Source organism: Acanthopagrus latus, chromosome 22, assembly GCF_904848185.1.
Source record: "Acanthopagrus latus isolate v.2019 chromosome 22, fAcaLat1.1, whole genome shotgun sequence".
Classification (NCBI taxonomy): domain Eukaryota; kingdom Metazoa; phylum Chordata; class Actinopteri; order Spariformes; family Sparidae; genus Acanthopagrus; species Acanthopagrus latus.
This window is the reverse complement of record NC_051060.1, coordinates 18777765-18805478: the sequence shown is the minus strand read 5'-3', so window position 1 is coordinate 18805478 and position 27714 is coordinate 18777765. Positions and strand designations below refer to the sequence as shown.

Below are 27714 nucleotides of genomic sequence, written 5' to 3'. Positions count from 1 at the left end.
AGCAATTTGAAAGATGAGGGACTCCCTTCCCTCCATTAATTCTTTTTTTAAAAATGTGTAGAGAAACCCTCACTTCTCATCCCAGTCTCTTGTGTTTACATCAGTATAAGTGCCAGACAGAAGGCGATGAGGAAAAGCAGGCTGGTGAACATACTGAGCTCCACCAAGAGGGGGAGGGACACAAGTGAGAAAGTGAGAGCCAAAAATACTGTAAAAGGGCCAGTTGGTAAAAAGTGCCAGATGGTGTGTGAGGTGTAGCTAGGTGTGCTTCCAATACCTGAGGGGGCGGTGGAACCGAGGGGGGCTGCTTTTCGCCTCCGCTTGACATCCCCTGTACATAGAGAGCCGAGGTGCCCGCTGGTCTGTCTGCAAAACCAGCCGAGCGAGACCAAAATATGGCAGCATTAGTTTTACTTCCAATAACGCTACAGAAAGTATTCTTATTCATTTGAAAAATACCATTAAACACCGAGACCAGTGCAGCAAGGACACAAGCAGGTACTAAAAGGAATTGAATCCGAGCTCTGGTCATAAATCACTGGTGTTTTTAGTTCAAGTGTTGTTCTCACCTGCTGGCTGTTTTTACTGAGCAGCTCCTCCGGTGCCCTCTGTCTGACCGTGGGTCCCAATGCAACTGAAGTGGCAGCGAGGGAAAGAAGAGGGAAAACAAAAAGTTAATGTTCAAGCACTTAGAGCAAGTAATCCAGGAAATGACACAGCGCTACTGTATTTATTACACCAACCAATGCCGAGTCCTTGTAATGGATCAAAATCTAACCTTTGCATTTCACCCCATTTGAAGAGGAAAAGAAATGAAGTGAAGAAATGTGGCTCACCTGTCCGTGCTCCCTCCTGGAGCCCGAGCTGAACCAAGGCCTGTTGGAGATATAACAGTGTCATTCGGGCCCTCAAGTTCCCGTCAAGGCAGCGTTCCAGAGACAGAAAGCAAACTGCTATTCATTATCATTTCTGTCTCCAAGTGAATTGTTGGCTCTTGTCCATCCAACTTTCACAGAAACCCAAGAACCTTCTCAGACTTGGGAACACTAAACGCATTTAGACTTCAGACTGGAGTTACACTAAAATACTTTTAATTGATCAGTCTGCACAAACTGTGACAACTGTGCATTAGGGATATAAAAAACGATGCCCGCAAAACTTCCCAGAACACTCCCTACGTCAAATAATACATCTTTAGCATATGCCGTGACATGTGTTGATATGTGTTTCTCTGCCGAGTATGTGCAGTGCACGTAGACGGAAGGGTAGAGCGAGGGCAGATTGACACTTGTTAATTGATCGCAGTTCTCCAGATGGTAAAAAAAAGAAAAAAAGAAAGTTAAACGATGCTACAATGGGTCACCAAATATACTGGTGACTGCCCACCAGTGTAGTAAAGTAAAGTATGTATGTGGGGAAACACTAGTGTTTCAGGTTACTTTGAAGTAATCATGCGTAAATACTAATTCAAAGGTTTTTGTGTACTAGACAATCACATTTGAATTACTAAAACTCCTGCTTTCATTTCAGTCTCACCTACTTTTTTAGCATGGCATCTTTCATAAAATACAATGCAACTGAAATAATTTCATAATAACCAAAAACACAAGGAAAAAATGACATTAAATAAATAACAGAGCAATATGAACAGAAAAAAACCTCTTTAACAGAAGAAAGGACTCACTCATGGGAGTCCTGGCTTTGTCTGCCCAGTCTGTCGTTAAAGCCTTGACTGGAGCTGCCTTGCAGCCCCGCCTCCGACGCCTGCTGGTTTCCATGGAGACGACTCAGCCTGGCCTGGAACCCTGACAAACACAGCACAGGATCGTAAGCTATCAAACTCAGGACATGATCATTGATATGATGCGATTAATTTGATCATTTTCACATTTTAGTGCAGCAGAGCCTGGAACAACCCTTCAATCTTGATGGGATACATCTCAGTGAGGGTCCTTTAAGATATCACTAATTCAGAAACAGGCAGCTTTAACGAGGACGAGGTTTACTGTAACTCCTGCTTGATATAATTACTCCTACTGGTACACTAAGATAGACTATATTCTATGAGACACTGGAGTATTCAAAACTTATTGGGTACCTATTATTTTGATATATATTTAATTTTTGTACTGCTTGCTACAGTCATAGGAAGATTTAATTCCCTTTATTTAACCATATTACAAGAGTGTACAGCCTCACTGCTCAACATTGCCTTGGTTTCTGTCTGTGTGACATGTTTGCCTCCTACTGGTCATGAAAGAAACTGCAAAAATATTGTAAAATGTCTAACTGCACATTTTTACTGGCCCCAAAATGCATTTGATTCTATTGCAAACTCTATCATATATTGGTTTAGATTAATCTAATGGCAGTGTGTCTTTGTTTCTTTAACACTGACACTGCTGTTTTTAAGTATGTTGTCAGTATCGTCTCCAGCCTACCTCTCTGAGCTCCAGGGCTCATGAGGGGGAAGGACCCAGTGAGAATGCTGTTGAAGACTGGGTCAGCCAGGTCCAACTCCTCTGACCCCGTCTCCCTCTCCCACCACGGAACCACTCCTGCTATCCCACATGCGCCCCCGGGCGCTGAACCGGAGCCCTGCTCGCCGTCGTAGAACCAGTCACTCTGCTCGTCATCACCTGGAGGAGAGAGGACAGTGTGTGATAACAGCTGTCACTCCGCTATATACTTGTGTACATACACCACTTGTTACACTTGTTTCGATTTTGAACAATAATTCGAGTATGTACCTTGTCGGCCCTCGTCATTGGTGTACAGGCCTCCATCACTGCTATTACTGACACTGCTCGTCTCGCTGAAAAAGAAAGAGTCATGCTCAGTAAGAAGTCAAAAGTTGTCTAGTAGAAGAAAACCTAGCTAGCATCCACAACTTTTTGGTATTGATTGTTCTTGATACTCAATGCAACAAACACATTTTTTGCAGACACAAAAAATGGTTTGTGTTTGGTATCTGTCAGAGTTCTTACCCACTGACCTACAGTGTCACACACACTCATAAATGCAGCACACAGAAGAGGAGATGGAGGAGTTCTGGAAACACAGGGCATGAAAGAAGGACAAAAGTCAAAACACTAACCACCTGTCACTCATGTCCTCATCCGAGCCCTTCTGCTCCTCTAACTCCATCTTATCTTTGGACCCTTCCATTGGAGAACAGATTGGGTCTTCGCTCTCCACCACCACCCCTTCGTCTGCAGCATCCATTCCCAGCCTGTGGGTGGCCAGTTTCCTCTTCTTCACCCTGTTCTTCCCTCCCCCCGGCACAACCAGTCCAATTCCACACAGCTCCATGGGCCCCCTGCCCTCACCTGCACCCGGTCTATGTGGCCTGCCACCAATACGTGCTTTAGGGACAGGTGGCGGCCCGAGCATAGTGGTGGAGGGAGGTTCTGGTTCTGCGGGTGGGTCTACAGCCATACGTTTCACCTTCCGTCTCCTTCTGAGGCTGCGGGTTCCCTCTGCCGAGCCCAGGACGCCCAAGTCGTCTGGCCAAAGCGGGCGCTTGCTTCGTCCCGTGTCAGCCGTTAGGAGGGAGCGCCGTTTAGGGCCAAGCTGTTCGTCTGAGTCACTGTTGTCACGGGCGTGGCTGTTGGCAGCGGAGACACCCCCTGTACTGGCACGGTAGTCCTGCAACAAACATCAGTGTGGGAAATACCAGACTGTGATTCTGATGCCAAGTTTAGAAACTTGAACAAACTTGAGGATGTTAATTATGCCAAAGCAATATCTGAGGGAGGCCAACTGTATTTAACACAGACCAATTTAAACGGGATGGTATCTAGGAGACTCTAGATGGATTTTGGGGCCAACCCACCTAATATGAGACCTAATAACCACTTAAATGACATATAATCTTCATTAAGCGGGCACTTAATGCAGAGACCCGGACATTACAGGATTAGACCAGATTAAAAGGTTTAGTTTGTAAGAAATGGCCAGAATTCAAAGTTAGCAACAAAACTACTATCTGAGCTATCTTTTACTGGAGAAACACAAAAAAAAACAACTAACTAACGGCTGTTAGCAAGCAGCTACGTTAGCCAGTGAGATACGGGGCCCCATTAGCTAACAGTGGTGTGACACTTGAATTCAGAAAGTGGATGGTTGTACTTTTTTGTTTAGTAAGTAAAATAGGTGTAAAATATCTTCTTTCTTGACATTTTGTGGGTTTATTTTGATCACTTTAGACTAAGAAGTGAACTGTCTGCTTTCACAAGACAAGACACACCAGCTGGTTAGCATGATAATTTGAGCAGGCATTTTTGCCAGATATCAGTTCAGAAGATATCAGCTCACCACTGTTGTTTCTACGCATTCTATTTTTTTGAACTCTTTAAAAAGTTCAAAACTCAGATTGTACAATAATACAAACTCAGATTTTTTTTTTTTCTGTAACTGAATAAACAAGCTCTTTCTTGGTGGAAAATAAGGTCCCGAGAACATTGTTTGAAGCTACAAATGTGGCAGGGTCTGCCACATGTAAACAAAATAGAACAATATGAAATTGTGCTGTCTTTAAGATCAACTTGTTTATCCAGTCAAGACAATAAAGAAGATGTGTTTGTTAGGTTTGTTTAAGGATATTTATAAAATGCAGATCTCCTCCTTCTGATCAACACTTCTTACCCACAACTACACAGCGCACCTTTAAACTACAATTCTGGCCATAGCTTACAATTCGCCCCTTTAAAGAAAACAGTAGTCCCTCTTTCTTGATCTAATAATGACACTTTTTTGCACATTTTCATCTGGAGAGACCGAGTCACTGTCCTCCGCCCAAACCCACCTTGTGTTCCTCCACACTGGACTCGGAGCCCTCGCTGAGGTGGCCTGTCTCCCACGGCGGGTGCGGGTTGTCCGAGCGTCGCTTTCGGCCTCTCCGCTTCCGAGCCTGCCTCTTCAGCAGGCAGCCGACGGCCAGTGCGTGGTCTCCGCCGTCACCGAAGCCACCACGGGCCGCTTGCTCGGAGCTCTCCTCCAGTGCTGACACCAGGTCATGGACCAGCTCGTCCATCGTCCGGCGAAAGTGCCTGAGATGAGGGACAAAAGGTTATATTACTTAGTTAGAAACATGCATATACACTAGTAGGCATCCAGGACATCAGCTTGCTTTAACTGGAGCTATGAGCAGTGTATGCAGGACAGCCATGGGTGCTACTGGGAGACTTATTGACATAGCAGGCCCTGGAAAAAAAAAAGTCAGGGTGTGTGCGTTTGGTAGGGTTGACGTGCAAATTGTTGTCGGTGGATTGACATTACAGACCTAAATCTGAGCAACGCAGAGTTAGTTGGCTAGCTAGCTAAGCTGTGGCAGTTGAGGTGACTAGCATCATCAACGTCGGGGTTAATTAAGAGAAGTTATGAAACTCAAATTAGCCAAATAATCAGTCACATTTTTCACATTATCTCTTTCCGCTGAGCAAAGTTGGGACGCAGCACCCGATTGCTTTTCTTGTGCAACTCAGTACTTACGTTAATAATTCCCCAGATGTCTGATTTAAGAGCCTGCGATGTCGTTTGCAAACTCCTCCGAAATGAGCTTTGACATTTCCAGGCTGTAGTTAGCCAAGTTAGCTGTTTTGGCAGTTATTAGCTTTAGGAGCTAGCTAGCGTTAACGTTGTCTTGCTAGCCGGCTAAGTCAACAACAACCGCTCAACTATCACTGAAGATAGTTAGCAACCGTTGAGAGCCAAGACCCGCAGCTATTAACTGTGGTAGTTTCAGCGACTGTCGCCGGAAGATAAACACCAATGAAGCCCTTTGATATGCGGATAAGATTTGCTGTTAGCATAGCTAGCTTTAGCTCCCTAGCCGGCGGCTTCACGAAAGTGGAGTGGACGTGAACAATATGTTACGTCTCAGTGAATTCAAAGACCACCTACCAGCCGGTTCCCGCTTTGCCGATGGTTTTTAAATTAGCTGCACGGAACATTAAAGCCGCCAAATGCCGGGTACCTCTAGCCAGAAACAACGGACACACATTTACACACAACAGACAACATCCTGACACAAAAGCTAACGATCAGCTAGCTGGATCAATATGCGACAAGAGGAGGACACCGTGAAGCCAGCCAGAGGTATTATGCTGCCTTCACGTGCTGCGGTAAAGCACAGGTACCATTGTGACACTGGAGCACAGCAGTGCTTGATTAACTTTTTTCCGTTATTTACAATATTTAGTGAATGTCATGAAATACTTTCACTCTATGTACGACACTGCTACTCTATTGCATGTAACTGACTCTATTACATGGACCTTATGCGACAAAATTTAGCGTGACCTTAAAACATGTAAAACATTGTAAGCCTAAAAAGTGGGCCAAACCGTAAGTGTAGGGGAAATGTCATTTTTTGCTAACGCAGATCGACCATCACTTCTAAGTTTATGTGACTAAGGTGGTTAATTTTGTTTCTGGACATATTTGGTTAATATTTTCGACCACAGTGCAACATTTCTGTACAACTAAAGTAAGTGGTTTTAAGTCGGAGCTTCAATCTTGCAAGTGAAGGCAACCCTCAGCTCTTAATTCCAAGTCTGCTTGTTTTTACCCCCTCTAACCACTAGAGGGCGGTGGAGACTTGTATTGACAGGAGAGGTGGATGCCATGGTTGCCAGCAGCCAAATGGCCATATTTCTCTCCTCATATCTCCATGACCTATACACCAAAGGTCACTAGGTGAGAACCATCAGTGACACCAGTGGCGTATCAGTTCCTGTGGTCACTGGAAGAGTTGCTTGGTACCAGAGAAACTTGGAGTACACCCCAAGTGACAGGTGCTCTGCTCTCATGTCAGTGACAGCACTACCGTGACCAACATCGCTCAATAGCAACAACAGGTGTCAGAGCCTGTGCGTTAACTAATGAGAAATTTACACATTGGATGAAACTGTCGGGCATGTGTTTGGAAGGGGGAGCTCTCTGATGAGGTAATTTGTCGCTTGACTGGCATGTGAGGAAGCCCCGCTTAGACCAACATTCTGATCAGCAATCCTAATAGGTGTCCCCCTCCTCAGATGCCGGAGAAGTCAGAGGGTCCGGTGGATGATGACCACTCCAGACAACGTATCAAGTTTCCGACCAGGGGGCCCAGGTAAAATTAGTAAGACGCTTGTCCACTTGCACCCTGTCAGTCAGACACCAGACATGCTCGCAGAGTGAAGACGCGAGCTACTAGACAGGACCAGGACTTGTGGAGCTCACATCTGTCGAGACCAGAGACCCGGCAGCTGCGGTCAAACTTATTATGGAACCATGATATCAGTAGAGGATGGTGACGATTTTTATGAGGCCGATGAGCACTATGCCACTGACACCACCTGGAGCTGGGTAAAGAGATTTGTAGATTGTCTGCATGATGTGTGAAAAAAAAAAAAACTAAGCATGCATTATGGATGAAAGAGAGCACATGGTGATGAGGGCAGCAACTAACGATTACTGTCATTATCGATTCATCTGCTGATTGTTTTCAAGGTTATCTGTAATTTTTGTAGTTTTATGAAAGCTCAAAAAGAAGCATGAGAGATGTTCATCAGAATTTCCCCAAATGATGCCTTTAAATTACTTATTTTGTCCGAGTCACAGCCCTACATCCCAAAAACCATCATTTACTATCATAAATGACAATGAAACACAGCAAATCCTCATATTTAAATAGCTGCAAACAGTTATGTGTGACATTTTTGATTGAAAAATGACTAAATCAGGGTAAAACTGCATATTAATAACATCTTGGAAATGTAATGTGTCCTATAGCCGGTTCCTAAGACAGCAGAGACGGTTCGACAAGGGGGGTGTTTCAAATCCCCCCGTAAGACGATCTGTGCCCGCTGAAAGTTGGGAGGGAGAGGGAGAGAAAAAGGGTGTGAGGGGCCAGGGGAGCGAGAGGAGTCGCGGGGTGGAGGGATAGCCTGATGGATCAGGTGATACTCTCACTCCTTCTGTGGTTTTTGTGAGTCTTTGGGTATTTGGAAAGATGGGATTGTTCCTCAGAAGAACACAAGAATGTGTCACACAGAATCATGAGTCATGTATGACACTCAGCCTCTGCCTTTTACTGAACATCGCGAAACAAAAAGTTCTTAATCATGTGATCTTTTGCAGAACTTGTGCCCAAAACTCCCATAGAGTTTTTTGTGGATGCTTGTATTTCCCTTTCATCCCCATTTTAAATCTTGCATAAACAACAAACATCCATCTCAGTTTTGCCTCTTTTTACAGCCACAAGCCAACAATGTTTGGACCAAGAGGTAGTTTAAACCCGTCTCTTACCCTCATAATCTCTCTCTAATAAGGACAAAGAGTTTTTTTTTTTTTCTTTTTCCTTTTAATCTCTGTATCACAGCTCGGCAGCTCCAGCTAAAGTTTCCATCTGGGGTCTCATGACTCTCAGGCCAGACTAGCCTGAGCCAATCAGAGGCCTTGATATCAACCATGTAGAAATGATTATGCAACGAGAAGGCACCGTGCCCTTTGCTGAGTCAACTTGAATATGATCTCTAAGGAGATTGACTGGTACTTGTATGTGTTTTGAAATTATGTGTGAGGAGATTGTCAGACCACATTGACTCTGTGGTCTGCTGAGATGTTGCCTGGTGCGACAGTGTGGTTTTTGCACAATAGTTAATGTTTTTCTCTCTTCAAAATAACTTACTAAAAAAAAAATCACTTCACTATTCCTGGCAGGTACATGAGTGTAGAGCAAACAAGTGGCTGCCCTACTTCTGTCTGGTTGGTGCAAAGGAAGCAGAACTGAGTGAAACCGCACCAGGCCGACACTCTCCTCTGGGTGAATCTTGGGTGCAAAATGCTAGATGAGGTCAAGCCACAGGGACCTGAGTCAGACCTGCAGTAAATCTGTGTGAAAGTATGTTAAAGATGCGAATGAAAGCTGATTATCGCTGCTCGGTTGTTTACCGACATGCCCGTACGTCGTCTTGTTTGTCGCAGCCTGATGCTGTTCACGGTTCCGACCAAACATGTTAAAAATTAAAAAATGCTATCATGTGCTGTTTTGTGTCCAGGAGCGCAGCGTGTGAGCTCAGCTCTTCCTGGCAAAGCAACCCGTTCTCTGAATCCCATCTGAGGACAGCTGAGTGGCTCATATATCGCTGGAGAATCCGGTGACAAGCCTGTGTCTCAGGCAGGGCCGGCGTGAGCTGACAACTGCTGGTTCTGGGATGTAATGGTGTCATAGTTAGTAAAGGATAAGTACTGTATTTGAATTTGCAATCAGGGCTGACACATTTAATTACATTTTTTCAAGAGTAGAAAGAAGGATCACAGGGTTAAAGGGGTGCTATGTAGTTTATTAGAAGAAATTTTAAGTCAGAAAGTTCATATTTACATTATTGATGAGGTAGTAATACAAACTCTATTATCATAACTGAATAAACAAGCTGTTCTCAGAGGAAAATACAGTCCCGAGAATTATGTTCTAATCTAGAGAGGTGGTTTACACATAAACAGAGTGTAATAGTATGAAACTGTGTCATCCTTTAAGGTCAGTTTGTTTATTCAGTCACATTGAAATTTCATCCCCAGAATTACGCAGTGCACCTTTGACATCGTTGGCCTTTAGCAGTTGTTTAGTGAAGAGGAGCGACAGCGATGAGAGTGTTGTGATCCACACGGTGCGTCCAGGGTGTGACAAACGTGTCAGTTACCACTAAAAGTGGCTGAATGAAACTTTAGCTACTCAGAAGAAAAGATGTTTTGAATTGGCTAATGAGGACAAAATAGAATGGCTACACAGGTCGCTGTTTGTTTACTTCCGCGTGATCTCACCAACGAAACTGAAAACTTAAAGTTCCCCACAAACCACCCAGACTCAAACCAACAGCTAACTGTCTTTCCACATTTCCACATTGTGGACAATAAATGAAACTAACTAACTATTAACTTTCCGACCACTCCGTTGCCTCTCGTCTGACCCGTCCGGCAGAAAAGTTGCACTGAACACACCGCTTTGACGCGCTGCCAATACATGTTGAACGTCCGCGCAGCTCCGAAAGCTTCCTACGCAGCTGAACACACCGAACAGATTTCGAGCAGAACTCATCCGAGTCGCCCCAAACGCTTCAGAAGGCCAGCAGTTGGCCTGATGTGTTTCAGTCTTTTAAGGTAATGTTTGTGAGCAAAGTAGGTTTTTGAGTGTCGTTCCCAACTTGTCAAATACTGACACCGACCCGACCTCCAATCCTAAAGCCTCAGTATTCGTGACGAGTTGGGAATCAAACTCAAAGATCAGCATTTCTTACAAAGGGGAACTTTAACACTCAGAGCTTGAGTCGCACACTCTGCAGCTGGATATCAGACTTCCTCACAAGCAGACCGCAGACGGTTCTGAGTGGCAGTCCCACCTCCTCCAACTTTAGCGCTCAGCACCGGAAATCCCCAGGGCTGTGTGCTCAGCCCCCCTCCTGTTCACACTGTACACCCGTGAGTTCACTCCCAGACACCAAGACAACCGTACTGTTGAGTCTGCGGATGATACTGCCAATATAAAAAAAGAAATCAAAAATCTCAAGGCATGCACAGGGACAATCTACTGCTCAACTTCAGCAAAACCAAGGAGCTGGTTGTCTCCGAGCAGTAGAACAGTTCGTGGGAATCATCACAGGGAATCGAACATGGCCACACCACAGTCGGTTCACCCTGCTGCTGTCTGGCAAAAGATACAGAGCATCCGCAGCCGAACCAGCAGACTACTGGAGTGGCTTCTTTCCTCAGGCTGTGAACTCTTGTGTAGCTTAAAGGAAATGCATTTTACACACCTTGTTGTACAACCCTGTGTTGTAAAATGGCAACCAATTAATCCCCTGAACCTCAAAATAAGCAGATGTTACATGTAAAAATAACTTGTCATGTCGTAAAAGCCAATCTGTCATTCATAAAACTGCTTAATATCAGCTGAGGTCGATGCAGCTTAGACAGTTTAATGAGACAAAGCTCTCAGGAAAACAAACTGGTCCAGAAACTGAACATACAGGTTGTAAAAAACCACAAAAGACAAACTGAGCCAGAGCACAACAAGAACAAGATGAGACAGCAGCTCAGACTCCGAACAGTGCGACATGGTAACACATGCTGCTCGCCACTCAACAAATCATCAACTCATTCAAATATGTGAGTGCGGCAATTCTTCGTTTGTTTCTGCTCAGTTTTATCTTTTGACTTTATCAACCAGATTCATATTGGCGTAATCTGACATGACAGCACGAACACTGCAGGACGACGCACAGATAACAACACGCAGGGCTCAGCATATCTGGAGGAAAAAGAAAACCCTCACAAGGATTCACATTCTCCTTTTTCTGGTCTAGCCCAGAAAGTCTGCTTCACAACGTGTGGAAACACAATCAAGTCCCATGTGCACACACACACACACACACACACACACACACACACACACACACACACACACTCACACATACACACACACAAACCACAACTGGCTCTGGTTGTAGAGGAGCTGCACGTGACCCAGTTGTAACGTGTCATTTGTCAAATTTTTGGGCTGGAGTGGGCGGGTCTTCCAGTGAAAGGATTTTGGCTGCGTTCCCACACAGATACACACACACACACACACACACACACAGACACACACACACAGACACACAGACACACAAATGCAGATCATTTACAGTAGTTTTCAGGAAGAAAAATTTGATATTTATAATGAAGAAGTAATACAAGACATATTTACTTTCTCTGTTAATGAAAGCAACCAGGACTGACACATTTAATTGAACTTTTTCAAGTATAGAAAGATAGGTAGAAAGATTGAAGGATTAAAGGTGCGATATGTAGTATTGTAGAAGAAAGTCAGAATGTTAATATTTACATTATTGATGAGGTGATAATGAAAACTCTGTTTCCATAACTGAATAAACAAGCTGCTCTCAGAGGTAAATAAGGTCCCCAGAACACTGTACAAAGCTAGAAAGGTGGCAGGGTCCGCCACATATAAACAAAGTGAAACAGTGTGTTGTAGTGAAACAGTGCTGTTTGTAAGAAAAGTAGATGTTCTAGTCTCATTCCTAACTCATCAAAGAATAATGACAATCAGGAATTGTAGGACATGCTGGCAAACATCCCAGAGTTAGGAATGAGCCTCAGAAATCAACTTTTCTTGCAAATAGCACCTTGTTTTTTAAATTCAGTTTATTCATTCAAGAAACAGATTAGTTTGTTTATTTGGTTTGTTGAGGCATAAAAACAAAATCTGTCAATGGAGATCTTCCTCTTCTGATTAAAACTTCTTCTAATGCGCCTTTAAAATTCACACAAATAGACAAAACGTGATATTAATAGAGCATATCAGAAGAGGAAATGTTCATCTACATCGGGATTGTGTCACATTGCATCCAAATCCGTGTAAATCTGTAACTGTTGCTGGTAAACAGACACAACTGGAGGTTTTTCGTCCTGATGAGTTCAGTGTAAAGTCACCAGCAGTCAGCCACATCCGTCAGACACCACCTCAGGAGCTGTTCTCAGGTTTACACTGCACACATCGCATGTGCTCCCATGCTGGCCTGTGATTGGCCGAGAAGATCACCTCACTGCATCACCCTGAGTGGGGGAACTTCAAGCGATGACGTAGCGCCGCCGGTTCCCGCCGTCACAGCTGCTGCAGCCTGGGTAACGGTGGCCTTTAAACTGAGGCGAGGTCGTGCCAAAAATGTATATATAGAGTCTATATTTGGCAGTTTTTACACCCTATGTCATCAACTTACACATCCGGTGACAAGTTCAGTGCGACTTGGTAAAAGCAGAGAATAATTACGTGACATAATTATAAATGTGCGCCTTTAAACGCGACAAACTCTTTGAGAATACTGATTTGAAGCGCCGATGTCAGCAGCTGTAGCCGTGTTGCCACTGTGGCAACGGAAGCGATGCGTTTCACAACTCACCGGCTCGACGCTGATTGGTCGGCGGGCGGACCTCGCTGCGCGTGATGTCATCGGCCGAGTCAGAGAGAGTCAGTAGAGAGACGGAGCCGGGGGGGCAGAGATGAGGATCTTGTAGGCTCCACACACACAGTCCGTGTTTTCGTCCGCTGCGAGTCACTGACAGCGGGTCGGGTCTCTGACAGCACCTCCATCGTGGAATATCGCTTCTAATAATGTGTTGCCGGGCTGATATTTACCGCTGAGGACGCGCCAGTCTCCCCGTGTGGTGTTAAAGGCTGTCAGCATACTCAGCTCCAGAAGGTATGAGGCTGTTTTTATCATGTCTCTGACTGCACCTGCCTGTCTGATCGATGCCCACAGTTTTACTTGATGTTAATGATACACTTTGTGTGCTCACTGTCTTTAAACATTCCCACTGTAGTGTTCTGAGTCAGCTATTTACCTCCACCTATTGTTTTTTTTTTTTTTTTTAAATGTCATTCTCTTTAAAGGGGCGCTATGTTGTTTTTTGGGGGGAAGACATGTTAATCAGAAGAGATTTCAGCCTGAACAAACTAAAAAAGCAAACTTTCTTTATGTTAATCATCTGACCTTAAAGGACAACTCCCTTCCATACTGGTTTATTTGGTTTATATGTGGCGGACCCTGCCATCTTCCTAGCTTCAGACAGTGTTCTGGGGACATTAGTTGCCTCTTGAGAACAGCTTGTTTACTCAGTTATTGTGGAAAAAACATATTTATTTAGTGTGTATCTATCTCTATCTAAAGTTAGGATAATTACCTCATTAATTTGTACAATTATTCTCTAAAACTACATAGTAGCCCCCTTTAAAGTGTGGTTGGGAAACGGGAACATGTCTTGTTATGACTCTTTCCAATAATTTGTTTGTTACATCTTTCACTCGCAGAGGCTTTTATTTTCTTAAATGATCAGGAGGGGTGTAGATTTTATATCACATATACAAGACGTATATGTTTTAGGTCTGTGTAGTAATATGGTGAAAATGAAAATAACGACTCTCTGTCTTTGTGTCTTGAGTTGCTTCAGCCAGATTCCAGCCTACAAGGAAATACTCATAACTGAAGCATGTAAATCTATTAAACTAATGAGCACACCACAGTTAAACTAGAGTCGGTGGCTTTCCTGTTTTTGTTAAATAGGATTTTTCAAAGCAAATGAGGGGGAAGGATTTCATCCGCCACCACTCCCCTTTAAAAACCAAGCGGTGCTGTCAGCATTTTGCGACGTTGTTCCTCTTTTTTTTCTGTCTCATCTGTAAATCTATTTTTAGATGTGTGTTGCAGTGTTCGCGCACACACGCACGCACCAAAAGCCCTCTGCTTTGCAAATCAGCTGGGTTCGCTCGCAGCTCGGTAGCTGTAACTGGATGCCTCAGTGAAAAGTGAAATGAATAATTAAAGATGGTGAAGGTCGTCTATAAGAAGATTTCGGGCATGCTTATGTGTCCTGCTGATCTAAAATTAGAGCCCGTCCTCTTCTATGAGGGGCCTCTCCTCCTGCTCACGTGCTGGGAGAGGGGAATATGCTTGGCATTGTTCCAAACATGTCTTCACTGTTGCTGCCATCATTTTTGGGGGGCCCACTGCCAAATGAGCCAAGGTCAGACCCCCTTCTTCCTGTTATCAGACAGCTGCGTACTCCGAGGTGTCTTGAAGCAAATGGGATCCGTCATGTGTTGCCATTTGTGCCTGCATCCTAGAAATCTGAATAACCTAGTCATTGTGTGGCATCAGCAGAGATAAGGTTGGATAGATTCTGACTACTCACCTTCTTTACCTCATCTCATGCTGACAATGATCCTTATTCCAGAATCCACTGACAGAAAAAAAGTTGTTTAGCATATCTTATTTTCAAGCTGAGATGTCAAAACCAATGGAGAAAATGTGATAGATTGAAAGGATACAAGACAGAGGCAGGAGCTTAAACATACAGCAGGACAGAATAGACCAAATCCATCCATACATTTCAGTTGTTTCTGAATGTTCACTGTGAATGCTTTTGGGCGGTAAACTTTGCTTGTCTTAGAAAATAATGAACAGGAAGTCACGTATGAGCCATAATTACAAACAAAGCAACATGGCTAAATCGGGGGAGGAGAATCAGAGTAGTGTACGTGACATTTTGGGCGTAAATAATTTAAATATAAAGCTCTTGAAGAGCTCTATCTACTGCTAAAAGGGCTCATCTGAATACATAGGTTTCAGTTTTGTTAATCAGAAACCAACAGACCACTGAGGACTGAACTGTTTGTGAAAAACTGAAATGGGTGCACAAAGTATGATAAAACACCAAGGACCCACAGTCTCCTTTTGTACTCACTCATAGATACCAGCCACTTAGATAAGCCTGATTTGTTTTTCATCAAGATCTGTTCGCCATTCCCTGAGAAATTAACTGAAATGTTGACAAACCCCCGTTCTCCCATTGTTAAACAAAGAAAGAACTCTTGGATTTGGCCCTTTATCCTGATCCACACTAAAGGTTAATGAGCTCTATTCTGGGCTTTGACCCATCTTCCATCCAAGTTTAGTTGAAATCTGTTCTGTAGTTTTTATTAAATCCTGCTCACAAACCAACCAGTCAACGAACGAACACTCTCGAAATTATAACCACCTTGGCAGAGGTGATACTGGAGTGTAATTCTGAGGTCTGCAGCTGTTGTTGGATGCAAATATGAATGATCCACATACTCAGACTAATGCGTTCATTCAGTTATAGTGTAGTGCCTACGTAATCGCGTCTGTTAACTTCAAAAGACATTTGCATTTTTGACATTCACAGTCCTCGCATTGTGAATACATCGCCCAGGTCTCCTGTTGCAGTTAAGCCTCGGTTAACCTCAGCCAGTAAACACCATGGAGGGTTCTGACATCAGCTTCACCTCATGCATACAGACATAGTTTGTCCTTTGACCCCTTGTTGTCTGGGGGTTGCTGAATAGAAAACAGTCAGATAGGATTTCCGGACTTATCAGGAACAGTGTGGGAAGGTCGGAGCTGCAACAGGTTCTTTCTACAGTATGTAGGCCACAGACTGTCCTGGGACAATTTATAAGAGTACTGAACAGTAACCAGGCCCCGTGTCCTCGTTCTTTAGCCGTACAAGGAACAGGGCAGCTCAAAACCTGACTTCAGATCAGAGAGGATTAGAATAACTTCACCCCATTCCTCATGAAGAAGGGTTGCACGCCAGCAGCGGTTTGATTGACAGGCTGAAGAATGGCACAGCAGATGCCGTTTCATAAACACCCTCGCGTTTGAAGGGTGACTGAGTTTGAGGCATGGGTACATCCAGTGTTCTGGAGCTTAGTGATCAGGACTTGGTGGTTTAAGCAGCAAATTTAGACCTTTCGGTATGGAGGCAGTTTATAAATGCTTAATAGTTAAGTCAGTCTCCTTCATTGTGCCCTCCAACAGACCCGCCAGACCATGAACTACGTGGGCCAGTTGGCAGGCCAGGTGTTCGTCCAGGTCAAGGAGCTCTACCGAGGCCTCAACCCCGCCACCCTCTCCGGCTGCATTGACGTCATCGTAGTGAGGCAGCCCGATGGATCGCTGCAGTGCTCGCCTTTCCACGTCCGCTTCGGCAAGATGGGCGTCCTGCGTTCCAGAGAGAAAGTGGTGAGGAGGCCAAAAATATGGAACCGCCTTTGAAGTCGAATGTGCAATAGCTAAGAGTTTTCAACATTTCAAAAGACATGTAGCTGATATATTGTGTTGCAGAGATATCTACAGAAATTAGCATGCTAACCATCTAGCCCGTGCCTGTCCTTCTAATACCACTTGTAGCTCCCAGTCCAGGTCGCTAGCTGCATGGCTAGCTGCGCTGGCTAAGTAACAATTAGTAGTTATTTTAGTGATGCGCCAGCAATGTGTTTGGAGTATGAATTCAAGGGGTTGCAAATTCTTACATATTGCACCTTTAAGGGAAACAGGATTGAGAAGTGAGGCTTGTTTACCCTCTTGTTACCAACGATCCCCCCCATTTCCCCTCCTCTTTTACCCCTTTCTCCTCTCCTCCAGGTGGATATGGAGATCAACGGAGAACCAGTGGATCTACACATGAAACTTGGGGACAATGGAGAAGCATTCTTTGTGCAGGAAACAGAAAATGATCAGGTATGCTCGACCTTTAAATGGCTCTGTAAATTGCTCAAGACTATTGTGTAATACCGACCGTTTCATTAAATGGCGCACGCCGATTCAAGGGAAAACAGGATTCAAACGAAAACACACATCATTATCCACCCCCTGATACACTGGAACCCAGACACACCCATGTTTACAATCGAGAAGCACCAACCCAACCATCTTCCTCCTCACACGCTGTCGTAGTAGTTTGAACAAGGTCACGCTGTGTGCAGAGTTGGCACAGCTGCCAGGAATTTCTTCCTTTCCCTTTTTGCTGAAAAGCATTCCTCTGTTCATCAGTGAGTTCTCAATGCAGCATTTACAAACTCAGGCTCTGTGACCTACATTAGGTGCTGTTGCCTAATAACTGCAGACAAACCAGGAGGGGAGCTTTCCTGCAAAGAAATATACTTCATAGATTAAACGAAATATCCGTCTATCCCCTTTCTAAAACTGGTCATCCTTTTGTGAAGAACGACCATTCAGGAAACATTCAGAATTCATGGAAAACTAAGAAAAAAGTTTTCCAGAGTTCTTGGAAACATTGAGTGTTTTTTTTTTGGTTTTCCAGTGTTTACAGCTGGAAGAGCTAAGGGGCATGTTTCTAAATGTTTCTTCACGATCGTATGCACATGAGGACCCGTGAAGCTAAAAGACGTAAACAAGCGGCGAACTACAGAGGCCCAGGGGCCGGCCCCAGCAAGGGAAGTGGGTGATTTATTCTCCCCAGAGTGGTGTCAGATTCCCAGCTCTGGACGAGCGCGGAGGGGAGGAGGATTGTGTCTCTGAACGGTTTTTTTCTTGGCACAGGGAAGCAAAACGTGAGGGAGCATTGTCCGACCACAAATCATATGATTATAGGCTGCTCCAGTTTTTCCTCCAGCTCGCTCTTTTTTTTCCACATGTCTGCGCACACACGTGCACATGCACAGACACATGCACATGCACAGACACATTTAATGCTCCCTTGTGTGGGCAGCAGGAGACCCTCCTGGAAAGCCTTTTCCTTTCCTAGAAGGAGGTGAAAACGGCCTCTTTTCACAGAACTGAAGAAAAGATTCTGTTTTGGATTGTTTTCGGATTTCTGTTTTCATTTTGCTGGCAAAGAGTCTCCTTGCAGGAGACGAGGCTGTGGAGAGTATGGCAGCGATTGAATACAGTTGCCTCAGACCAAAAATTGTGCAAAGCACCAACAGCAGAGTCAGATTTTATACATGCTGCAGCACAAATCAGTCTTTGTTTTGCAGGGAGATTCAATCAGAATTTTAGAAATAGGTCACAACTTATACATTAAAAGGGCACTACGTAACTTTTAAAACAATTTTGTAGATAGGGTCCTTCATTCTTGATGTGTCACACTGTTTTTGTTCTCATCCTAACGGAACTGAAAATGGGAGCCTGTTTTGATCTAATGTTTACACACAAACACGTCTCTTTTGTTTGTTTAAAGGCCCTTTAAAGAATTGCATAGTGCTCCTTTAGAATGCAGATTTGCTTGAAATCTAACAGTTGTTTATTGCAAGACTGTAGTGTTCCTGTTTGGATACAATACCTCAAAACTCTTCTGGATGGATTTCTGATTAATCTTAAATCTTTATTGCGACTTCCTTGCTTTGATTTCTTCTTATTTCTCAACATTTTCTTTCAACTGTGATGCACTTTAAGCCCTAGTTTTAGAAAGTGCTACACAAGTAATGTGTGACTTAAACACACACTGGAGAAACTACCTCTCTCCTTTAACATAAGTCACGCGATTTCACATAAATTCAAACAGAAAGAACATCAGACGATTTGTTCATTGTTTCACTTCCCCCCACAACAGGAAGTGGTTCCGTCCTACCTGGCCACCTCTCCGATCATGTCGGACGGGGCCCTCCTGATGAGCTCCTCCCTGATGGGGAAGAAGAGCTCCGCGGGGCCCTCCATACAGACCCTGGGCTCAGCGGCGAGCGCGGGAGAGAATGGCAGCGGGATGATGAAGAAGAGGAGGAAGAGGAGGAGGAAGGCTCGGGCGGACAGCGTGAGGAGGGAGGAGAGCGGGGACTACTCGGAAGATGACGACATGTTCACCATAGACATCAGCTCGGACGAAGGCACAGAGAGGGAGAGCAGCAGGTAAGGAGGTCGAACAGAAAGAGGGAAGAGGCGGTGGAATAATAATGAGATGCATGTGAGCTGCAAGAAAAGAGGAGAAGCGGTACACGTGAGGGAGGAGGGAGGAGGGTGGACAGCGAGGCAGGGAGATAAAAAGTATAATACATCACTTAAATGAGCTGTGAGAGCAGCTGTAGTGGAACTGGCAAGATTAAACAGAAGTGAAGGAGAGGTCTCCAGCTGTGGCACGAACTCAGAACCACATGGAAAACACCACTTTAGCTGGGTGATTTGTAGCTGGACGGAAAAAGAAGAAGCTTTGCGTGTGAAAAGAGGAAATAACTTCTTCTCTGTGGTTGTTGTTACAGAGTGCATGTGCGCACAGGAGAAAACCGTCAACATGTAACTTGGCCTCTGGTGTGCAGCATGAGATAAGAAACAGACCAGCAGCAGGTCAGGCATGCAGCTATAGAATACCTGTGTGTTGAATTCCACTCATCGTGAATGAATACAGCTGCCGTTGTAAAAAAGACAACATGACAGATTTATTTTCATCTCTGCATGTGAGTGGGGGATACATTACAGCAAAGTTTTGGCTCAAATCTACTGTAAAACAACACCAGGACAGTTGTTTCATTCGTGTTCAGTGAGTACAGCCATCAGCTGATGGTAAACAAGGTGCTTGTCGATGTAAACAAACCGTTATCATGCATTCCTGACCCAAGCGTTGTTCAGTTTAAGCTATCGAGAATAATAATTTGCACCAGTGGTCAACAATTAAACAGTGTGACAACATTGTAGCTGCAGGACATGTTATGTTACAAGTGCAGGTGGAATGCGACAGGTTGAGGCACGATTCATGTTGGCGTTGAAAGACATTTTGGAAAGTGTTTGAGTGGAAGGACAGTAACAATAACATAACATTAAAGGTGCAATATGCAAGGTTTTTACATAATTGATGAAGTTTTCTTTTTTGTTCAAAACGACCTAAAATTATCAACACAAAGTGAAGAAATAAACAGTTTTAATCTACTGAAGTTAGCATGCTAACCAGTTAGCCCCTAGTCAGTACATCAAGAGGGGATCCCATGGTAAACAACACCAATGCTGCCTGGTGCACCGAGCTCCAAGTCTGGGCAGAGTCGAGCTAATACAACCACTAGTTGCACAGCTAACCGAGTTTACTAGTTAGCAGCCGCTACAGTTAGCAGCAGTTAGCAGCTACCCTGTTGATATGCTGCCCACTATTAGATTCTGAATTCAACGGGTGGGCAGTTCTTACAAACAGCAAATTAAAGATACAATAATTCATTAAAATGTTTATGTGTTTCAGGACTTCATCTCGAGACGTCTTAAGAGACGAGTCAACCAGCAGCTCTTTCAAACAGACCGGCATCTATACCCGCTCAGATGGAGAGTGGAGCCCCATTCAGAGGTGCGTCATCCACATGTAAGATGATGACGTGCATGTTATTATCCAGAAGAAACAGATCTTTTATTTTTTTAATCTCCTTTTCCTCTCCCAGCCCTGGAAACTCACGTCCGACCTCTCCCAAGAGTGACTCTGAGCTGATGACTAAGCCATCAGATGCAGAAAGTCAGAATCCGGCCATGCTCTGGGCGTGGGGAGAGCTGCCACAGGCTGCCACGGTAACCAAAACCTCCCCTGTGCAAACATAACACAGACAGACTCCATATACTATATATAAATAGTACTTTATGATTTCTTTCTCACTGTATTTCCTACTTTTCCCTTCTTTTCTAGCCATCCTTCCTCCAAGAGAAACCCAACCCTCCACCAGTTTGCCCAGTGTCCATCCCTGTGACTGAAAGCACGCACTTTCGCGTAATAACTCACGAGACGTCCTCGGAACAGTGCCGAGCCCGCCCTGAGAGATCACCGCTCAGACTGCTCATGACGGAGGAGACCACCAAGCAGAAGGTCGTCACAGTTGGGATGGAGACGGAATCCATGAGGGTGGAGTCGCAGACCGTTACCTCGGAGACGCAGGTCATGGCGGCTGGAGGCGCGGCAGCTCCAATGATGTGCGACATGGAGGAGACGATGCCTCGTCAGCAGGGCAAGACGGACTCTCCATCCAAGAGAAAAGGTGATAAGTCACTCAACAATACAGTAACACTGTCTTTATTTGATTTACTGAGGTTTTAAATAGTTTGCTGAACTGCTGGACACGGTACAAAGGTATTTGGTTTGTGGTGTTAAAATCACCAAGAAATGAAATATGGAAAATCTTTCTAAATATACTGACGGTTACTCATGATAACCAAACCCAGTGCTCCACTGTTGCACAACATTTTTGAGGTTCACCACAAACCAAATATCATTTCTTGCATTTTATTAAGAGAACAAAGCAGTATTTGTTTAAACTCGAGAGGTGAAGCTGTTTGTTTAAATGGTGTTGTTGTTGCTTGTTACAGACAAGAGAAGCCGCCATCTTGGCTCTGATGGAGTTTACCTGGATGACATTACGGACCTTGAACCTGAAGTGGCTGCCCTTTACTTCCCCAAGAGGTACGAGGAGTCACAATTTATATTCAATTAAAGACTTACTGCATATGTTTTAGGGGGATCTTATTTATAGATATGGTTTCATTACGGTGCAGTTGCCCAAACATAAGGATCTTTGTGTTTTCATCACCTTAGAATGAGATGTGAGCAGGTTCTCCGTGTGTCTACAGTCATGAAAAAAACAAACACTGGCTCTGACGAAGGCCTCTCAAATGTCTTTTTCCATTTATAGCAGGCACTGTGAAGGAGAGTGAGTCAAGGGGTGTTCAGTTGGTTGGAATCCGTAACCTTAAATGTATTTATACATTTTTTAATCCAGTAAATTTCTCAGGGATAGACCATATTGATGCACATTACTGAAAATATGCCAGAAACAGCCAAGAGGCCAGTTCCCATCTGTAGTTCCTGACCAGGTGCAAAGTTGGCAACCTAAAATCAGGAAACAAGAGGCAACTAAGTCCTCCACACTGGACCTTTAACACATTGAAATGGCTCAGCTTAACAGTAATATAACTCCTCGTCACTGTAGCGATGGTGGAGCAGCAGTGAGGAGCATGTCGGACCCGGGCCTCCACAGCACCAGCCTGTCCCCACAGTCGGTCAGCTCTGGTGGGGACAGCGGGGTGGACAGCTACTGCGACCCCATGTCCGACTTGCCCTCTATCACAATCTCACTGTGTGGAGGACTCACAGACAACAGGGAGATCACGAAAGGTGAGTTTCTCACTCTGACACTGCACAAACACTGTTGTGGTCAGCTGTAAGAAAAAGGGAGATTGAACATGAAGTGTGTGTGTGTGTGTGTGTGTGATTACAGAGCAGTTCCACGAGAAGATCATCTCCTACCAGCAGTTCGCAGACAACCCCTCCATCATCGACGACCCCAACTTGGTGGTGAAAATTGGCTCCAAGTAAGACGCTCCACTTCCTGGAGAAAGATCACGTTTGTGTCTAAATATAGCGGAGCAGCAGTTTATAATCTGCTGCATGCTGTATTGATTTACTGCAGCAGCAAAAACTGCAGTTTACACAGGATTGTTTGGGCTCATAGACATTCAGCTGACAGTGTTTTTTGTTTTTTTTTTCTTTTTCTGTGACAATTACGGCGCTGATAAAAACATATGTTGTTTTCTCCCTCAGGTACTATAACTGGAGCACTGCGGCTCCGCTCATGCTGGCTATGCAAGCTTTTCAGAAACCGCTGCCAAAGGTGAGAAATTGATTCTCGGAGCAGACACTGAAACTGTGGGCTGGCTGTGTTACATGAATACTGCTCCCCCTTTTGGCAGAATATGGTACTGCATTGTATGTGTTTGCATCCCTGAACCCCTTATACTTCTTCCCCTCCTTACATTCATTATGATGCATAATTTTGCAAACTATAAACTTGCAATCTAAATGTTCTCTTATTGGAACCTCTGTTTTAATCGCACAAGTTAAACTTTGTCTTCCTTTCTGTTCCCCTCCCCCTTATTTCATCACTCCATCCATTCGTTAGTTTTCTTGCCTCAGTTATATTCACTCAGCCTTCGAGTTTCTCCTCTGTTGTCTGACCGGCGTGCTTGGCTACAGCTCTGTGCGTCGAGGCAATCATTGCTCTTCCTGTTTTTACTTTCCCGACTTTACTTTCTCCCTCTTGGCCTCAGTCAAACGCTTGAATCCTCCCATTTTTCCCTCATCCCAACCTCAGACACGCTGTTGTTTCCGTGTTACTGTTTGTTGATTTACGGCCTGGTTTGGCTTCAGTTTTTTAAGTGTGTTTTTTTTTTCCGTTTGTTTTGGTGCTGTGTGTGCTCCGCTCCAGGCCGCCGTGGAGAACATCATGAAGGAGAAGATGCCCAAGAAAGGAGGGAGGTGGTGGTTCTCCTGGCGAGGCAGAAACAGCAACTCCAAATCGGTAATTTCACCTGCAGACCTAAAGATTGGGATTATTGCTTTAAATGTCAGTTGTTAAGTACTCAGTTTTCTTTCCTCTTGCAGGATTCGGTCTCTGAGCGTGGGGCCTGTGGCTCTGCTGAGCAGGCAAACAGGTGAGGAACCTCAAAACATGTCCAGAAAATATCCCTTCAATTTAGCAGGGGCGCTAAACCTCTGACTGACATTTTACTGATATCCTTTATTAATTTGTCCGATGGTAGACATAAAGAAGAGTCCTCCTCTAGTGACGAAGACCACAGAGCATCCAATCAGGGCTCCAACAGCATCCAGTCAGAGCATGGGCTCGCACCAGGAGGCGTGTCGTATAAGAAAACACTCCGACTGACATCAGAGCAGCTGGTGAGGAGTTTGTTTTCCAGACGCTGTCATTTTGAAGTTGTTAATCCTGGTCGTTTTACACCCTCATATATTAATTCTCACTCTCTTTCGCTGTCTCGCACAGCTGTCGCTGCAGCTGCAGGACGGTCCCAACGATGCTGTGTTCAGCGTGACCACTCAGTACCAGGGAACCTGCCGCTGTCAGGGCACCATCTACCTCTGGAACTGGGACGACAAGATCATTATCTCGGACATAGATGGCACCATCACCAGGTATATCATACATGTGAATATGTACTTGTACATCTTCCTTGAGGACATAGTTGAACTGAGTTTGGAGTGAAAATGGATAAAATATGGACCCAAAATGTCAGAGTTGTCTGAAATCATCTTTTTACAGTGCTTTCATTTGTCACATTCATTCATTGTTGATTTTGAGGCCGATTAGATTAAATACACAGCTTCCTGCAAGAATTAACATTTTAACTAAATGTCAGAGTGAACGGGCGGCCTTTACCTTCTCATTACTGCATCTTTCAAACTCCCTTTTCCACGTCTTCTGTCTGTCAAAGATGTACATTTTTTAACCATAAAGAAAAAGCCTGAACTCAGACGTCTGAATGTCATTCCAGGTCCGACACGTTGGGTCACATCCTCCCGACACTGGGGAAAGACTGGACCCACCAGGGTATTGCGCAGCTCTACCACAAAGTCAGCCAGTAAGCGTTTGTTTATTAATTCAAAAAGGCACAAATCACTTGAAAATCCTTTACAAGCAAAACTCATTGATTATTAATACGTTGGCTTATTCTCTCTTTCTGTCAGAAATGGCTACAAGTTCCTGTACTGTTCAGCTCGAGCTATCGGCATGGCTGACATGACCCGAGGTTACCTCCACTGGGTCAACGAGAGGGGCACCATGCTCCCCATGGGCCCCGTCCTGCTCAGCCCGAGCAGCCTCTTTTCAGCTCTGCACAGGTATCTCTTTCTCACAAGCATAGGCAATGAGCAAACTAGAGTAATATAACAGTATGTAAGAAAAGAGTTGTTGCCTTATCATTGTTGTCTCTGTGGCGTGTTTGTTTGTGGGCGACAGGGAGGTGATCGAGAAGAAGCCAGAGAAATTCAAGGTGGAGTGTCTCAATGATATCAAGAACCTCTTCTACCCCAACCAGCAACCGTTCTACGCAGCGTTTGGAAACAGACCAACGGTACGCACACGTTATAAACTGTACAGTCGATGGTATTTAAGTCTGTGCATTTAACAAACAAATGATTTTTTTATTTGGTTGAAAGTTAAATGCTTGCGTGAATACAAAGTTTGACTCAGATGCAAAACATTTCTAACACTCGTATGTACATTTTGCAGGATGTGTTCTCCTATAAAGAAGTCGGGGTGCCTCTGAACAGGATCTTCACAGTGAATCCTAAAGGAGAGCTGGTGCAGGAGCACGCCAAGACCAACATCTCATCGTGAGTCCTGCACCCAGTTTACATGATCATGAATACTCGACAAGAAATCATTCTGGGCCCAACATCAATGGTTAAAATAAAAATGTAGCCATAGCTGATGCAGATACTGATGGGTTTTTTTGGTGTAGTTTGTTTTGCTGTTGTTGTTGAGCACACAAAGAAATAATTGAGCTACTTTAAAATCATTACAGAGCACACATGCAGCATACACGTTTATGAAACAAGCTTTAAGATAAGAACTAACAAAGCCTTACAAGCTGAAGTCAGGGATGTCACGAGGCAGTAGCCGACACGTCAGATAAACACCTCCGTTAATTGGAGGATGTCTTCTTAATTGCTGAGTCAATGAGGTGAATATCAGCCGATACTGATGTTGTCCTCTCCTCCTCTCCTCTCTCCAGTTACGTCCGTCTGGGCGAGGTGGTGGACCACGTGTTCCCCCTGAAGGCGCGAGCCTCCTCCTCGGACTTCCCCTGCTCGGACACCTACAGCCACTTCACATACTGGAGGCAGCAGCTCCCCCGTGTGGAGCACCACGGAAACACACCTCCACAAACGGCCAGCTGACTACCTGTGGCCTGCTGAGTGCAGCGACTGACCGGCATGACGGACTGATGGCGTGCTTGACATGTAGCATTCAGATGGCTACATGTGCAGGATGTGAATCTGTAGACTTTTGTAGAGGACGTGGCTCCTTTAATGGACAGCGGAGAGTGAAACTCTTTAAACGCACAAGATGGATGTATAGAGCACTTTTATGAAAAGATGGCGTCCGAAGCCTTCTGACTAGTTGTATGTATATGAGAAACTGTAGTTATTTATTCAGGCAGCTTAGCACATATATGATATTTGAGTGAGTGTTGACGTTTTTTTTCAGTAGCTAGACTTTCTAGTCTATTTATTCAGACTGTTGCAAACTGTGTTTAAAGGGGTGCTACGTAGTTTTGGAGAAGATAATTATAATATTAATGAGGTCATAATACAAACTTGGAAATATTATTTTGCATATCTGGATAAACAAGCTGTTCTCAGGGGAAAATATGCTCCCCAGAACACTGTTTGAAGCTGGGCTCAAAGAAATAAAGAAGTCAATAAAGATCCTAAAATGTCTTCCCCAAAACTACGTAGTGCACCTTTAATTGTCCATACGGCATCTGTTCACAATCACAAAGAACGCGGCCGCACTGTGCAGAAAGAAAATCAGCGAGCAAGTTACTTCAAAACAAAAAAACTCCATGTAGAAATGTATTTTCTTACGCTGAACTTTTTTCAATCAAAGACTGTTAGGTACCCTCCGCCCACATGGAGACGCAGATGTAGGCGTGCAGCTTCACTTTTACTGTGTGTGTAATCTATTACTCTGTTTGAAGCCAGTATTAGTTAGACAGCAGAGCGCTCGATGAGTGAGTGATCGTCCGCGTAGCTTGATGTTAAACTGCGTAGAGGACGAGAGATCCCGACAACTGAGTATTTATTGGTCGCTGACGCGAGAACAGAAAGCACAACGTTTTTAAAATGGTCATATCGTTTAAAAAATCTGTGAGAATCATGTTTTATTTTTCTATTGAAATTGCACAGTGTGTACATGTTGTGATCCGAATGTCATTTCTGTGTCCAACTTCACGGGACGTCCTTTAACTTATTCACACAGTAACACAGTGAATGTATATGGCTGCTCCCTCCCTCAGACCTCTGCTTGTTTCCATAAGTGCCATTAAGTGTGTTTTATTTATTCATCTGATTAGATGCTGACTGATAAACGTAGCTCAACATATACCCTTTGTTTTTGTTTTTTTCTCCTTTTATTGTAGCATGTCTGCCATTCCCTTAAAAAATCCTTACCAGACTGCCTGCAGCTTCAGAGGACGATATGTTTGACCTGTTTCTTAGTAGCCGACACTTGTAAAGGTATCTGTGTGTCCTATAATCCCACAGATAGCATGAGGTCATAAATGAGCAGGAGTCATGATGACCTGAACAGTATCATAAATGAGGGTAGCGTGAATATGTTTATGGAAGAGGACGTGTGTGTGTGTGTGTGTGTGTGTGTGTACATGATGCTTTGACACTGTTATTATTCTTTCCATGAAAGAGCTTTTAAAAAAAAAAAAAAGCCTGAAAGTGTGTGTGATCTTTGCCTTAACTGTGAAACATACATGTATGAATCACTGGTTTCTTTTACTCCCTCCACTCCTTCTTTTTTTTTGATGAGTTCACTGTTTGAATCAGTGTAATCGAACTCAATAAACATGCCTTGGTACATCAGTG

The 27714-nt window shown here is 44.2% G+C and overlaps 2 protein-coding genes across 7 annotated transcripts in view; one reads left to right on the top strand and one right to left on the bottom strand.

The window, feature by feature from the left end:
• Positions 1 to 6122, bottom strand: part of gpatch2 (G patch domain containing 2) — a 10471-nt gene extending 4349 nt beyond the window's left edge. For 2 of the 3 annotated variants that reach the window (XR_005072444.1, XM_037086048.1), the window contains exons 1-9: positions 5905 to 6122; positions 4808 to 5051; positions 3098 to 3648; positions 2751 to 2815; positions 2442 to 2639; positions 1685 to 1805; positions 837 to 876; positions 570 to 634; positions 278 to 366 (exon numbers count right to left, since the gene is read on the bottom strand). Coding sequence is in view for 2 of the 3 variants with exons in the window: in XM_037086048.1 (XP_036941943.1) it covers positions 278 to 366; positions 570 to 634; positions 837 to 876; positions 1685 to 1805; positions 2442 to 2639; positions 2751 to 2815; positions 3098 to 3648; positions 4808 to 5051; positions 5905 to 5954 (1423 nt within the window). In the remaining variant the exon portion in view is untranslated. The remainder of the gene's footprint in view (positions 1 to 277; positions 367 to 569; positions 635 to 836; positions 877 to 1684; positions 1806 to 2441; positions 2640 to 2750; positions 2816 to 3097; positions 3649 to 4807; positions 5052 to 5904) is intronic. The other variant, XM_037086049.1, reaches the window with a different exon arrangement.
• On the top strand, positions 5042 to 27714 carry si:ch73-21k16.1 (phosphatidate phosphatase LPIN1). 4 transcript variants are annotated; one of them, XM_037086047.1, is made up of 21 exons: positions 5042 to 5070; positions 7038 to 7114; positions 16380 to 16583; positions 16986 to 17081; positions 18916 to 19208; positions 20521 to 20637; positions 20714 to 20837; positions 20953 to 21298; positions 21627 to 21720; positions 22247 to 22431; positions 22535 to 22628; positions 22858 to 22927; positions 23522 to 23614; positions 23698 to 23747; positions 23856 to 23994; positions 24098 to 24246; positions 24606 to 24692; positions 24799 to 24951; positions 25070 to 25184; positions 25343 to 25446; positions 25848 to 27714. In XM_037086047.1, the coding sequence occupies exons 3-21, from the start codon at positions 16392 to 16394 to the stop codon at positions 26011 to 26013; spliced, it is 2667 nt and encodes an 888-aa protein (XP_036941942.1). In that variant the 5' UTR covers positions 5042 to 5070; positions 7038 to 7114; positions 16380 to 16391; the 3' UTR covers positions 26014 to 27714. The 4 variants fall into 4 exon arrangements, with proteins under 4 accessions (XP_036941942.1, XP_036941940.1, XP_036941939.1 ...); XM_037086045.1 differs by lacking the exons at positions 5042 to 5070; positions 7038 to 7114 and adding an exon at positions 7150 to 7350 and having other exon boundaries at positions 20521 to 20622; XM_037086044.1 differs by lacking the exons at positions 5042 to 5070; positions 7038 to 7114 and adding an exon at positions 7150 to 7350.

Coding starts and splice junctions, on each gene's coding strand:
- si:ch73-21k16.1 (XM_037086044.1), top strand. CDS start 7,276: ATGATATCAGTAGAGGATGGTGACGATTTTTATGAGGCCGATGAGCAC. Junction 7,351..16,379: donor CTGACACCACCTGGAGCTGG/GTAAAGAGATTT, acceptor GCCCTCCAACAG/ACCCGCCAGACCATGAACTA. Junction 24,693..24,798: donor CTCTACCACAAAGTCAGCCA/GTAAGCGTTTGT, acceptor TCTTTCTGTCAG/AAATGGCTACAAGTTCCTGT.